General features: G+C 42.1%; 1 protein-coding gene across 7 annotated transcripts; it reads right to left on the reverse strand.

Annotated features, from left to right (window-relative positions):
- Positions 1-1,901: 1,901 nt before the first annotated feature.
- YPEL5 (yippee like 5) lies at positions 1,902-14,306 on the reverse strand. 7 transcript variants are annotated; one of them, XM_065631936.1, is made up of 7 exons: positions 14,220-14,306; positions 10,606-10,738; positions 10,438-10,502; positions 10,079-10,230; positions 8,724-8,817; positions 5,152-5,324; positions 1,902-4,046 (listed from the first exon to the last, which is right to left on the reverse strand). In XM_065631936.1, the coding sequence occupies exons 6-7, from the start codon at positions 5,290-5,292 to the stop codon at positions 3,822-3,824; spliced, it is 366 nt and encodes a 121-aa protein (XP_065488008.1). In that variant the 5' UTR covers positions 5,293-5,324; positions 8,724-8,817; positions 10,079-10,230; positions 10,438-10,502; positions 10,606-10,738; positions 14,220-14,306; the 3' UTR covers positions 1,902-3,821. The 7 variants fall into 7 exon arrangements, with proteins under 7 accessions (XP_065488008.1, XP_065488010.1, XP_065488007.1 ...); XM_065631938.1 differs by lacking the exon at positions 8,724-8,817 and having other exon boundaries at positions 10,170-10,230; XM_065631935.1 differs by lacking the exon at positions 8,724-8,817.
- Positions 14,307-14,713: the final 407 nt, after the last annotated feature.

The following is a 14,713-nucleotide window of genomic DNA, read 5'->3' on the forward strand; positions in this document are numbered from 1 at the left end:
TCCAAATCAGTAAAAAAACAGAAGGCTGGAAGGCAAGCATGAGAATTCTACCTTTATAATTTCCTACACATACCAGAAAACCTTACAGCAGAGAGGGGGTGAGGGAAGTATAATAACTATGAGACCAAGAACAGCTCCACGCTGTCAAAATTATGCTTGCAAGAAGCTGTTGAATGTCTTCGCCACATAACAATTGATGAGACAGACAGGACCTCATTTTCTTTGGCCATAATATTGCACATTTCCTGAAAGAAGAAAAAAGCTTACAGAGTGACATCGTCAATCAGGATATACTCCTCCTCACCACTCAAAGTGATCTTTTAAAGTTATTGGGCACTTTTATCTCCAGCTTTTGAAGAAAAGGGTCTCAAAATTGTGTAGTTCTTTAAAATCCTGCAAAAACAGGGCCCAAATTGGAGGGCAATCCTAATCAGTGCCCCAGTCAAATCAAATGTGAAGCATTTAATCCCTGTCAGGCATCAGGGCGCCTGCAACACCCTCAAGAGCCACAGGAAAGCGTCACTGGATTTTTTTTTTTTTTTAATAGTTTTGTTAAAGCAGTGAAGGCAGACCCAAGAAGGAAACACAACACACTATTTCTGGCTTTTGGAGACATCGCAGCTTAGGTTTCTCTTCTAAAATAAGGTTCATTAACCAGCTAGCCTTTTCCCATGTCAACGCTACAGCCGTCTCAGTCACCCCTTCCTTATACCTGGCAATTGTGTCCTGAACTGCAGCTTCACTGTTTTCTTACCTGTTAATTCACTGACGAACTGCTAATTTTATCTCTTACACTTCTGGCAGGAATCTGAAGAGACAAGTGTGCCCTGTAAGAATAAGCATGTGTCAGTTGACCACAGCCATCCCCAGAGCCCAGTGTAACACTATCTTTTCTACCAGAGCCATGGGATACGCATGCTGCTTCAAAAGTTCTTTGGAACATCCATAGAACGCATAACCAAAATGCTTTTTCAGTCCACAAACACATACTACAAAATAACAAAATAACATTTAACACGAAGCAGCAATGTCTTCTCTGTTGTTAGCCATACTGTAACCAATGGTCTTGCTCCCTACAGATAAGTTATCTGTGTTCAACACACAAAGCGTCTCAAGGAGGAGCAGTGAGAATTTATGAGGCTAAACTCTCCCACAGAGCCATCAGAAGAAGGGAACAGCACGTAGCCTAAAAGAGCAATCTAAAGTCTAGTGGAAAGGCTGCTGTGGACTTGCTTAAGTATTATAGGCTTGTAATGAATTCATCTCAATAGTGTTTTTCAAATCATACACTTTGGGAAAAGTCATCTTTAACATCTCACAGTCTACCAGAATGAAGAGGTCTCAATTTAAGTTAAAATAAGCCCCTCAGACTCCATTCCACCAATATAATGATGCTCTCACCTTGGTTCTTCAGCTACCGCTTAGGAAGCTGACCAGCTGCTAGCAGAAGGTTTCTCCCTAACATTTGCAAGCAAAGTAAAAAGGTCACAGAATTCCATATATACAAATTCCCAATTCCTCAATTCCCAAGCCATTTCAGAAGCTAAAACTTTACATTTCTTGCAGATGCTGGAGCTTTGATGTCTTTTCAAAGACAGGGAAAGACATTTGGCACACAGAATTTCATTAAATAAGCAATTTCCTGGTTTTATTTTCTCTTTAATAGGAGTAAATTAAAGGCTATCAAGTGTCCAAGTCATATGCATGAAGCCTTACTTAGCACCTTCCAAAAATCAACCGTACACTCTTTTGCCAGCTATTTAGAGAGAGACACTCATCAACAGCTTGTCACTGTGCTGTAGAAATGCACTGATTTACTCAGTGCAGGGAAGGGAAGACAGGTTATGTCATTCAGTTGCAAGACTCCATGAAAATTGCTCAGAAAGAACGGCAAATATCAATTCAGGACAAAACATACTTTATTGTACTGTAATGTCAGAAGTACAAGAAAAGTACTGCAGAGAACCATGCTGATGGGGCTTCCAGGGCCTGTGGCAGACAGAAGTACAAGATAATGGGGTACTACTGTACTCAGTGCAAAAACTGATTCATTTGAGGCACAAGTACACTATTGTTTAAGCAGCTTGATTCAAGCACAGCTCTGGTATGTGATCTCCTCTGTTTTCTTTCTATGTGACAATTCTATTATAAAGCTACTTTTACATTAAATAGGCAGTAGATTCAAGTCAGGGGTGTCCAAATTGCCACTTGGCAACCAAAAAAATTATGAAAAATACTCTGCATAGCAACCCTCCACATTTTAGTTTCAGATATGGAACTGTAGCTAGTGAAAAAAAAAAGTTGTTCTCAAAGGTCAGAGCCCAGGTCTGTTTGGTTGGGTGGGGGGGTTTTCCCCTCCTGTATGTCTATGGGTAACTTATTTCACATTGACCACAATTTATGCAATAAGAAAAAAAAAAAAAATCAACTTGTATCTTTGATAAAGAATCATACATATCTAACATTCAAATAAATTTCAGCCCTTGAGATCTTAACTTATGGCTTAAGACACAACAAAAATGTTTGGGCACCCTTGAGTTAAGTTAATGAAGAGCATTTTTGCTAAAAAGGCAAGCAAGATCACTGTTTTAAACAGAGCTGACCTTTACAAGAAGAAAGCAGGAATCCGAGTCACTAGTTACTGCTAGGCTGACATGTACTGCTGCCCAGAAAGATAAAAATGTAATATCACAATGAAAAGGTTCAACAAAGTTGAAAGATAAAGGTTTCAACACCAGAAGCAGCATTTGAAAACAAGCTGTTGAAGTTAATCTTTTCAAGAGATGCAGATTGCATAACTCTAGGCATGAACAAACATGCTGGCAATCTTCTCCTTTTACACAGCAGCTGTGTTTAACATAGGAAGTCCTGGGTTTAAAGAAAGCTACTTGAAGAATTAAGATTTGCAATTCCCTGTCTACTCAATAAGATCAGTAGAGAAACTAAAAAATTACTACTGAAACAGTAGTTTCTCAGTGGATCCCTATCATTACAAACACAGCTTGATTTGTAAGCAACGCAAGACTAAACAGACAACTATTATTTTATATTATTACTATGCTTATAAATTACATCAGTTAAAGTTAAAAAAAGCCAAGCAGTTTTGCCCTATTTCAAGAATAGATTCCAATCAACACCAGTTTACATGGTGAATGGGACTTCACAAATAAACAAGGAATGGTGACATCTTTGGGTCAAGAATGACAAGAAATAATGGGCTCTGTGCTACCAATCAACCTCAACAAGAATATGGCACAAGGGCCAGCCCAAGCTGTACCAACACTGAACCTTTAGCACTCGGCACAAATTCGGATCTCTTTACTTTAGCTAGCAAATCAGGTGAAGAGACTGGGTAAAAAAAAACCCCAAAACCTAACTAAAAACTTAAGCCAAAAATTGGAATATACTTTAAAAAAAAATCTGTAGTTTTAAAATAACTTTATGCTGACATCAGTTTGTGCAAACTAAAAAAAACTCATTGAATTTCTCTCTACCAAAAGACAAATCCCCCAAGTATTTTCCATTTAGCCCATTGCATCTGTAGATACAATCTCAAATCTAACAGATGTAAATGCAAGAGAGAAAAAGTTACAGCATCTGCACAACATTCTTTCTACAAACAGCTGCTGGAGGGAAAGTAAAACATAAAAGAAATGAAGAAAGGAAGGTTCCATCTGAAATACTCTCACAATCTTTCCCACTCTGTAGTCCATGAATCCGACTCTGATGCTAAGGTGACAGTGTATGTAAGCAGATTTTTTTGTTGATTTTATTATTTTTGAGTTTCAGTTGAAGAGAACCTGAGAAGAAACTCAAGTATCTCAGGAATTGTCGGATGGAACGTGCTCCTCAAATCCTTCGCTCTCTCGGACCAGCGCTCTTTCCAGGATAACACGGCCTTCCTTGTAGCGCTGGCTGTCTTCAGTGGCAAATTCATAGATCCAACCCAGTTTGCTGTTGCAGTTCTTGCAGCTCACGTCTCGAACCATGTGGCGACCAGTGAGCATGACCCGATCCTGAACTTCACTGTATTGCAGATTTACCACCTGATACAAATATACATGGGAGAGGGAACGGAAAGGATTAGTCTGTCTAGAGCAAAGCTTGATAACAATGTGCATGACTATTGACATTTTAAAAGTAGAAAAGCCTGTGGCACTGCACGCAAACTGAAAACTGCAGTGTAGTAAGTCAACAGCCCTTGAAAATCTCCTGCTTGAGAAGGTAACAATTTTAAAGATATGCTTCACAGGGAGGTACGACCCTCACTGTTTAACTAAGAGACATGAAATGCCTTCACAAGATGTATGAGAGTGCAGAATACAGTGTTCAACTTTGGGTGAGAAACTCCTGGTGAATAGCTTGTAAACTAATCGATATTAATCCACTCGTAATATACACAACCTGTTTCTAGCAACTGATGTAATAATTTGTTCCCAGAAATCAGAACCAAAACATTAAATGAGGTACTTCAAAAATCTTGAGGTGCAAGACTAGGAACTTCGTGAGAAAGAAAAGGATGATCACTGTTTGTTCAGTTAGTCTAATGGACAAATCTATATGCAAGGGTTATTAAATAATACTACAATGCATTCAGAGTTATTACTTCATATTTAAATCTGTTGAACTAAATCAAATTTTATCAATAAAAAATATTAAACTGAATCATAATATTATTGCCTGTAAAACAGACCGTGGTTACCTGAAGTTGCCAAACTACTGTTAGCTTCATATATTTTAGAAATTAAACAGAATACTACCTAATTTTTTTTTTAAAACTGAGTAGAAGTGCAAATGCCTTTGAAACTCTTTGACAGACAAAAGATAGTCTCACAGTGAATTTGAGGTTCATATTACAGAAGTCTCCAAAGTTAAAACTCCCTGTGTTTTGGCATGGTATCTCTATATACACAATCCTCTTTACAGTCTTTCAGTATTGCAGATAAACTAATTTAGATAGCCGCCATCAAGAGTAAATGCCTTATTTGACTTCAAAGACAGTTGAATAGAACAAAATAAAAATTAAAAAAATAAAATAGTAATTGCACGACACTTTAGCCAAGAAGTTTTTCTAGTTTTGATGACAGATTCATATTCCACAAACTCATTTTTCAAAAGCAAATAGTAGTTCTGCCTCAGCTTCTTACCAACCTTGTTAAAAAGAAAGGCTCTTCCTGTGGCCCCTGTAAAACGTGTGGAGATGAGCTCAGAACGGTTGGTCAGAATCGTGTCGCAGTTTGCACAGGAGAACAGGCGAGTGCCACCAATATGATCCAGAAAAATTCTTCCCATTTTTAGAAATTATGCAAGTTTATAATCGAGACCTGAAAGCAAAAAGATCATGTACATGTAAAAAAAAAGCATTGCAGAAATTAAAACAAAACAAAAAAACCTACACACCATAAATACAGCAGAATATTCTGCAAACCAATTCAGCTCATGATTGCAGAGGTTCTTTCTTTCATAGATTAATTATTGAACTTATAGACTGCATTCATCCTTTCTCATCATGTTCATTGCCAAAGTGATCATCTTACCAGTAAGACAACACACCTAGATACAAACTAATTACATTAAATGAGCAAAACATGAACTGAATCCTCTAAAACATAGTTCAGACATTTGCAGACCACTACTGGACCCTACAGTTCTTAAAAGCACAAGCTTCCACTTCTTTCCTATTTTCTTTTCTTCTTTAATACAATACTGAAATTCCATTAGAGTGTATTCTCAGCAACTCACTCAGGTTAGTCAGCACGGGGAAATGAAGCACTGAGAAGTACACTGAGTCACCAAGGCATTTACAGTTTAATTTTCCCAAGTCATCCCCCCTTTTTAAAATAGCTATTTATTTCGTCACTTCCCCTCAGCTTTGCACACTTTATGACATGAGCCACACACCACCACCATCCAGGATGCTTTAGTCTTCCAGTATAGCACACTGGGCTACTGTATTTGACTTGACACCGGTTTCATATACATAACAACATAGGAAAGGCTTGGTTGCTATTTTAACTAATAAACAGTCCACCTAGTCTTTATGCCAGACAGTTTTATATCCAAATGTTTAAAGCTGTCTAATCTAAATACAAAATACTGTGTTATTTACCAAGCTATTTCCAAACCATCATTGCTAAAATACCTGAGCAACTCCAGTGAGTAGAAAAACAGAGCTTAGAAAGTTTCTAGCAGCAGATCTGCAGCACCTGATAAACAAACCCTTTCACTGCCTGGGAAAATTAAAGTATCTCACCAGCTTTATACCAACTAACATAAATTACTCAAAGTCAACTAGCAAGTAGGCACAGAACATACCAGACAGCTGAAAACTTACATCACAAAGGGTGAGATAAAATGGCACAGGAATTAAATGATGATGCTAATTCTATTTCAACTGCAGAATTTTTATGACTAAACATCTGTAGTTAAACAAGTTAAATATACCTCCAATTATGCTTCAGATGTGGAATCAGAAGAGTATTGTCTCTGCTTTTGTCGTGCACAGCAAAGTAACTCTGACACACTGCAATATTAAAGTTGTGTGGGCTTTACTTTTCAGAGCAGGAGTTCATAGAGAAATTAATGAAATTTTGTGCTCATCAAGTTGAATATTCTATGTGAAATGTCTTTAAGAAGCACAAATGCCTAAATTAAACCCATTTCAGGTTTTAGAGGATCAGTTTCTTAAAGCTTACAACAACATACACAAAGCAAATGGACTAAAACATGCACCTGCACACACACAATTTAAAATACCACTTCTACATGTAAAAATCATAGGTCACTGACATAATGATTTTTTCTCCAATTGCTTTATTTCACTACTTTGTTCTCTTAAAATGTAGAGCAATAAATAAGGTTCCTGGTATCAAATAGAGTGATTCTAGCACAAGTTCCTTACATTCAGATTTTTCAAATCGCTATTAGTCTTCTGCATCCCATCTGAAGGATACATGAAAATTCAAAGCAATGGAATAACTCTTTCCTTCAAAAGTGATACAATACCCACTTCTCTTCTTGAAAGGATGAATAAAACAGGTCTTAAGTTTGACAAAAACATTTCAAAGACTTAGCTGAGTGTAAGGGTGTGACTCCTTGTGACTCCACTCAAAATACAGGAAGGTTTCCTTCAATTTCTCTAAGCATTATACCTTTCTAACATGCCTTTATCTTTCCTAGCATGGGAGGGCAAAAGAGAAAATTAAAATGTGAATAGTGACAGAATGAAGGAAAATTAACAGACAATAAGTGTGAATAAACAAGTATCAGATAACGTCTCCAACCAGAAGAAACCACAAATACAAGCAAGAAAAGCAATTGTGACAGATATGCCCATAAGGCACTTGGCCTAGCTCCACATGCCATCCTTGCTAATTTTGGATAATGTTATTTTTGTCTTGATTGCATTGTGGATTAAAAACAATTAACCGACCATAAGTTATTTTAAATGCGGAATCAACATCCAAAGGGGTATTTCTTTCAGGGTAAACACAATGGTCACCCTGTCAGTATTTTTAGAAGCTAACATAAAACAAATCCAAAAACATTCCTCTGGTCTACCAAGAACAACACAAACACTAAGCTTGGTGACAAGAACAGATCCATTACACAGACTAACCTTGTCAAGCATGCCACTTTGAAATAAATGCATCTGAACACTTAAAATGCAAACACATCACCTATCAAAAAACATAATTCATATCACTGCATGCAGAAAAGCAGGAACCCAGAGTCACTAAAACCAAAATTTAAATACTTCAGAAGAGAGCGCAAGTGTAATTCTCACAAGCAAGTTAGAAGTCAAAGTGACAGACAAACTTATTACTTCTGGATATGGCATTATGCACAGACTGAAGTATTGAGTCCTGAAGATATTGAATATTAAAATAAATGCATAAATAAATAAAGTTCAAAGACTCGAGGCTGAAAAATCTGCCTAGTAATGCAAGGCCTAAAATCTTCAATAGTTTATATCACCCGAAAAAGATGAAAGTAACCTCACCCAGTATCTAAACGAGAAAGAAACTTCCAGTAAGACTTTGGTCCCAACAGAAAGACAAAGTGAGATTAATTTGATGGTAGCACAAGGCTGTGAGAATTCAGACTAAAGTTACAGCAGAATCCAATAAACCAACTGGCACCAGAACAATTTTCTTCAGAATACAGTGCATAAGAAAACATGTATTCTTGAAATAAACACACATTTTAAAATGCTGAAAATTGAATTCTACAATCTGCATTGTAACAATCAAAACAGTCTAGATTTTTAGTATGTTTTTTAAAGAAACTGCAAAAATCATGTCATGGTACTAGAACGTCTACTGTTTAAAATAACCTCTACACTTAACTGCCCCCAGTAGATTTCAGTCAAAATAGACAGGAGCCTACAACTACCAGTACCTCTCAGTTTTGATTGCTATAGGATTTCAATGAATCTGTAAGGATCCAGTTGAAGTGTTACAAAAACAGTCACCTTACATTAGTCCGTGCAGGGAAAGTAGGAAAAAAGTTACAAAATAACTGCTAGTAAGGAATGACTGCTCATAAGGAAGCCTTCAAATGCCACATTTGATAATGAATTTTCTGAATTAGCTAACATGGAACTTCTGCTTCTTCCTCACATATAAGGTAGTCAATTTATTTTCAATTTGGAATCATTTCACACTCTTCCCTCCGTTTTTTTTTTCCCCCAAAGCTTTAAAAAAAAAAAAAAAAGTATTCACTTATAAGATCAGTTCAGAAGGTACTTGCTGTGGATAAAGACTCTTGTCTCTTTATGTAAGGATCCCAAATCCTGTAGGGTATACTCATTGTACACTGGAAAAAACAAGCACAACAGAACAAGGGAAAGCCATTTTCCATTGCTCTCAGGCTCATATCCCTTACATACAGAAGTGGTGTGTACAAAGTCACCCAAAATAACTGTGTAATTTTTTTCCTATAGTTTTCACTTCCCATGTAAAAGGTGTGGGCGTCTATTTATGTTCACACATACATAAATTATCTCAAAAAAGCCACTTATAGGCAGCTTTTATAGGCAGTGGGTGCGCTCTCTTAAATGGAGAAGTCAAAGAATTGTGAAACATTAAAGCATTTCTAAAGCTTAAGATCCCCCAGTTAGGAGGAGGAAAATCCAAGATGTGCATTTCTTGCACATTCATACACTCTCTACACTTAAAAGCAGCAAAAATAACTTCTACAGGCTCAGAAAGCCAGTCAGGTTCCCTATTGCTATTCACAGTCCCAGAAAGCGACACTACCGCATCACACCAATTCCATCATGCTACTAGCAGAATTTTCAGAAGCAGTGGACAGGCATCTTGGTTATTCACAAAACCAAATGCTGAGTAAAGAACAGAGATTATTTTTTTTAGCCCATGATTTCAATCTTTAAAGTCAGCAAAGCATTCTTCGTTGGATATGTCAGTGATGAAATCCTAGTGACCCTACCCTCAAGCAAACTCCAATGTAAAAAAGGCAGATTTATTTACTTTCACTAATGGGATATAAAGTATCTACCACTTGTCAAATCTATACAGTTCAGAGACAGGTGCTTTAATGAACTGAGGGATGATGCCACTGTGTCATTAGTTGGCACCCTGACCACTACCATCAACGTGCATTCTCGAGAGGACCTTCAGCAGGATGATCAATGATAGCCCATGTTACCTAACTATTGAGGCTTGGTGACAGTGCATTATTTTGACAGTACAAACCTTGACACAACTTCTTAGTCATACTGTGGAACATTTCCTGCCTGCATGCTTCTCCCAGTGAGTGCATGGACATGACAGGAAACACAAGCACTGTGGTTATGAGCTATAATATGTATTCCTAGAGCGGCATGCTCCCAAACTTCCACCTGTCTTTCAGCGTTGATTTTTGGCAACACTGAGCAACAGCTGTCAAAGAGCTGACATTCAACAGCTTAAATCTGACCACTATCTGCACACAGAACTGAAGTCACCTGAAGCAATACTTGGTTGGTATTCGTACTACCTAGTCTGCCTACCTTCACAAGCAATAAAGAACAAAAAAGTAACACAAAGAATTATTTATTAACATTTTAAAAACTAACAGTCAGTGCTTTCTTGTCCCCGAGTACTTCTCTTGAAGACACAGGACCGTCAACTTTTGGGAGAGCCAGCAGGCACTTCCTATATACACACCAGACTGTGGATATTTCAGGAGCCTCAGTGTTGCTTCAGCACCATCTACTGCATCTCAGATCTACAACAGAAAACAGCTGCTAGTTAAAGGATTAAAAAAAAATAAAATAAAATAAAATCACAGCCTCTCTTTCACCATTTCACCACCTAAAAACATTTTCCTTTGTATAGTGAGCCAACAAGCACTCTCTCCCCATTGGAAAAGGGCCGTGCATTCCCCTAGGTACAGGAAAACATTCTCAAGTACATTCTCATTCCAGGTACTTACTCTGGAACAGGGCTTCAACTTCATCTTCATATCTTGGGAACTGGGCTTAAGCTTCCTCTTCTCATCTTAGAGATAGACAAAAGAGGAAAAAGAATACTTAGGATGGATACACAAGACCACACATTAAAGAATCACTGGGTAAGCAAAAAAATAAAACTTGCTCCTTACCTTGCCAGGTTTCTGCTGCTCACAAGTAGGGATGCATCTGAACACACATGCAGTCAGTCTCTTAGGAGGCCTGAGATTCGATCGTCTGCTGCTGACTCCTACAACTGTTGAGGCAGCAGGGCCTGGCCTCTGCCTGCATGCAGAATTCATTATCAGAAAGCATCACACGTAGCCAAATGTGAAGTAAGAAAGTGAACTGGAACAGTATGCAATGCTCATCAGAGCCATCCAGCTACAGTAGCAAACTGTACAAGGAAGTTAAGACAGTCAAATGACTGAAGAGGCTTTGGCAAAGTAAGGAAAACTGTGCCTAGATGCAGCGTGCAGCACCTGCCTAGAACAGGCTGCCTTGCTGGATGATACTGCATTTGTGCCAGTTACAGCAGTGTAATTTTCTACTGCAAGTTACAGTAGTGTAATTTTCTATTGCAAACTGGCTTTTTTTGCTAGGTAAAGTGAAAGCTTTGCATTAGGATACTGGCATTTAAGGATGTTAACATTATACTGGTGTACGCAAACACTAACACAGGGTAGTTTGTTTCAAGTTTACAGACAGCAGAGCCATACAGGTGGGTGCTTGTTTCCTATACAGCCCCCATATCTCAGCATCTCCCACACAGTAACTTAGACCCTCATAATACTTGTGCTAGATAATGTATAAAAGTATCAGTTTACAAATGGTATCAGATTCAGATTGATTTTCTTTCCCACTACTACACAGAGTCCAACAGCAGCAACTATTCCTGCCTCCTTGTTTGTTTTTCCCTTCCTTTTTCCCTTTCTGTCCCCCCTTTCCCTAAGAGAGGAAAAGGGTCACCTTAATTCCTCAACTGTTTCCAAGAAATCTGTACTTCCTGGTTTTATGATAAATTTATTCTTATACAAATTAAGCAGATAAGACTTTTGCCTATTAACCCATTCTGCCACTCTCAGAAAGCTAATCTAATTCAGAATTTCTGTTTTCATTAATTTTAGTGCTGAAGTGATACAAGTGTTCACCTGGAGACACCATTGGTTTCATGAGTCATTAAAAAAAAAAAGTCAAATAAACGAACTTTAAAGAAATGGTGAAAAGACAAGGATCATCGAAAGGTCCATACAAACTACATCCAACTGGCAGAAAGGATGCTAATACGCTCAGTACATCTCACCAAGACATTTTTATATTAACTAGGAAACTCGTAAATATAGGTAAAGGCTCCAAAATTAAAGACAGTCTTGCTACCAAACATCTACAGTGTACAGGCATTTCCTCTACACATTTAACAAGATATTTTTAAGTTAAATCTTGCTAAAGGGAATTACGTATTTCAGCAAGAGCTGAGCAACTCAAGATTTCAACATAGGTCAAATGACAGTAAACAAACACGAATCAATGACCTAACTTGGACAACACTACTTCGAGCCTGTGATGACTACCAGCAGAGGGAATGCTAAATATATGTATTTATATATATATTTTTGTGTGCATGTGTACAACTCTCGGTCTGTCAGATGACAAATAACAAATCTTATCTGCTTTTGTCATCTTCTCTACTGGGCTTTGAGATGCAATTTATTTTGTTCTCACACACTTGGCAGCCACATCTGAAATTCACTCATCATAATTATTAAAATCTCTATATATGATTAGATCTGCATTCTATAAGTTAAGTACTTCCACAACTACGGAAGTGAAAGTAGCAGATGACAAAAGCCTCCAAATAATATTTCTAAAGACTAATATTAGAAAAAGAGAGTAACACTTAAAAACTGACAGTTTCATTTGTCACAAACACTACTTGAATTTGGCAATCCAGAGTGAGTCTATACATAAAGGCATTATACATAGCTGTTTTATATATAGCTATAATACATAGCTGAACCAGCTGATGGGGGAATGTTTACAACCATGGAGCAAGTTCTCTCACTTTCTGCCATCAGTCACAAATATTAATTACGCTAATGATCAACCTACTGCCATTAGTTGTTGACATCAAGAGTTGCTCTGCGACACCTACTACTTTGAGAAGAGCCGTGCCCTGTGTTCCCCTCTCACAAGACTTGTGCACTTCCCTGTTATTCTTTCAATGTAACACCATGTTCATTGTTTAAGGAAAACAAAGGAAAACAATTTATTAAATTCTATCGCGATATTAGTCTAAAACACAGGCTTTATTCTTAATTAACCTGCTGGATTAATCTAATCTGTATGTGTTTGCACAGCGCAGCTGAGGTCTGCACACAGCGTAACGAATGAACAGACAGCTGCCAGTCTTTGCACTCCTTTTTGCTTTGACTAGAACCTCTTCCAGAGCGAAAAAGCGCTTGCCAAATATTTCAGTTTCCTGGGAATCCATGCTTTTAAAGGCAAAATCCAACCTCAGAGCTGACAGGCGAAGCCGGCTCATGGCTGGAGGAGCCCCGAGCACCTCCACGAGCAAATACCAACTACCACTCATGCCTGACAACGCGCTCCCGGCGAGAGTCACCTTTCGGGCAGGACGCGGGGTTTACTCGGGGCTGCTTCGGTGATAAGTGTCCAGGGAGCGGTGAACAAGCGGCACCGTCTGATCGGGGAGGAAGAGATGCGCCCAGCGGCACTGCCGCCCCCCGGGGGGGCACCGCCGCTGCCCGGCAGACCCGCGCTAACGGCAGGGCTGGCGGCGGGGGGGCGCTGACCCACGCTCCGCGGGCGGCGGGACCGGCGCCGGCACTCGCCGCAGGGCGGTTCACCCCCGCGCAACCCTTCCCCGCAACGCCGGCCTGCGCCACCCCCGGCGGAGGCGACGCGAACCCCGGCGCTGCCGGCGGGGACCCCCCCCACGCCCCGTCACGCTGAGGTGGGGGCGGCGACTCCCACCCCCCGCCCACGCGTGCGCGGTCGGGCCGCTGCACACAAAGCCCCGCGCGGGGGCGGGCCCCAGCTGAGCGCCGTCACGGGGGCGCGCGCAGCCAACCGCCGCCGGCTCGGCCCCCGGCGCCGCCGCCGGGCGCTGCCGGCAGCGCAGGCAACTTGACAACAAACAGGAGGAAACAGCTGACGGGAGGCCCCGCCGCCGCTGCCGCCGTGAGAGGCGCCCGGGCTGACCACTGCCCCCCCACCCAGCCCGGGCGGCCCCGCACCCCCACGCCCGCTCCCCCTCCGGCCGTGCGGCGGGGAGGACGCGGCGGAGGGGCCCGAGCACGGCTCCTCGTCCCCCTGCCCCAGGCCCCGTACAGGAACCGGCCCCAAAAGTTGCCGCCGCCCCGCCAGCGAGGAGAGCCGCCGGCGGCGGTGCGGGGCCGGGGGAGGAAGTTGTGGCGGCGGCGGGGAGGGGGTGCTGGGTGCCGGCCCCGGGCTGAGGGCCGGGCAGGAAGGCTGGGCGGCGCTGAGAGACGCTGACGGAGGAGAGGACAGGGTGGGGGAAGGCCGGTTCTTTGTCGCGGCGCCGGGCCGCAGCTGGGCAGGCAGGGCCGGCGCTGCCCCCTCCGCACCGCCGGGCCGGAGCGGCTCTCCCGGGGCCCCACCGCGGCCCGAGAGACACGGCACCGCGGCCCGGAGCGGCGACCGCCACCTCCCTCCCCAGCCGCCAGCGGCCCGCCCCAGCCTCCCTGGGCAGTGCGGGGCGCGGCGGGGCCCCTCGCCCGGTTACCTGGCGCAGGGGAGCGGCGGCGGCAGCAGCTCCGTGCCCTGTGTCTTACCCCCGCCCTCCACAGCCCCGACGCTCCGGCTCGGCCGCGCGGCTCCGCCCCCTCCCGGCCCCGCCCCCGCCGCACGTCAGTCAGCGCCGCCGAGGCCCCGCCCCCGCCGCACGGCTCCACCCCCTCGCGGCCCCGCCCCCGCCGCACGTCAATCAGCGCTGCCGAGGCCCCGCCCCCGCCGGCTCCCGGCTCCGCCCCGCCCCCGACGGCAGCCGTATCCTCAGCGGCTGGTGCCGCCTGCGGTGTCTCAGGCCACTCGAGTCGGAATCTTTACATGACACCTTGGTTATTGCACATGATGGAGGTGAAAGATCAGGGAAGAAAGAAGTGAAGTGTTTGTGGCCCTTCTTGACCGCTGGTTACAAGTGTTATAAATTCCCGGCTGGTTTTAACGACGCGGATTGCATCCTTAGCAAATAAATAGAGGTCTTGGCCAAAATACAAT

This window comes from Caloenas nicobarica, chromosome 3 (assembly GCF_036013445.1).
Source record: "Caloenas nicobarica isolate bCalNic1 chromosome 3, bCalNic1.hap1, whole genome shotgun sequence".
In the NCBI taxonomy this organism is placed as follows: domain Eukaryota; kingdom Metazoa; phylum Chordata; class Aves; order Columbiformes; family Columbidae; genus Caloenas; species Caloenas nicobarica.

Coding starts and splice junctions, on each gene's coding strand:
- YPEL5 (XM_065631939.1), bottom strand. CDS start 5,292: ATGGGAAGAATTTTTCTGGATCATATTGGTGGCACTCGCCTGTTCTCC. Junction 4,047..5,151: donor GAGCCTTTCTTTTTAACAAG/GTTGGTAAGAAG, acceptor TATTTGTATCAG/GTGGTAAATCTGCAATACAG.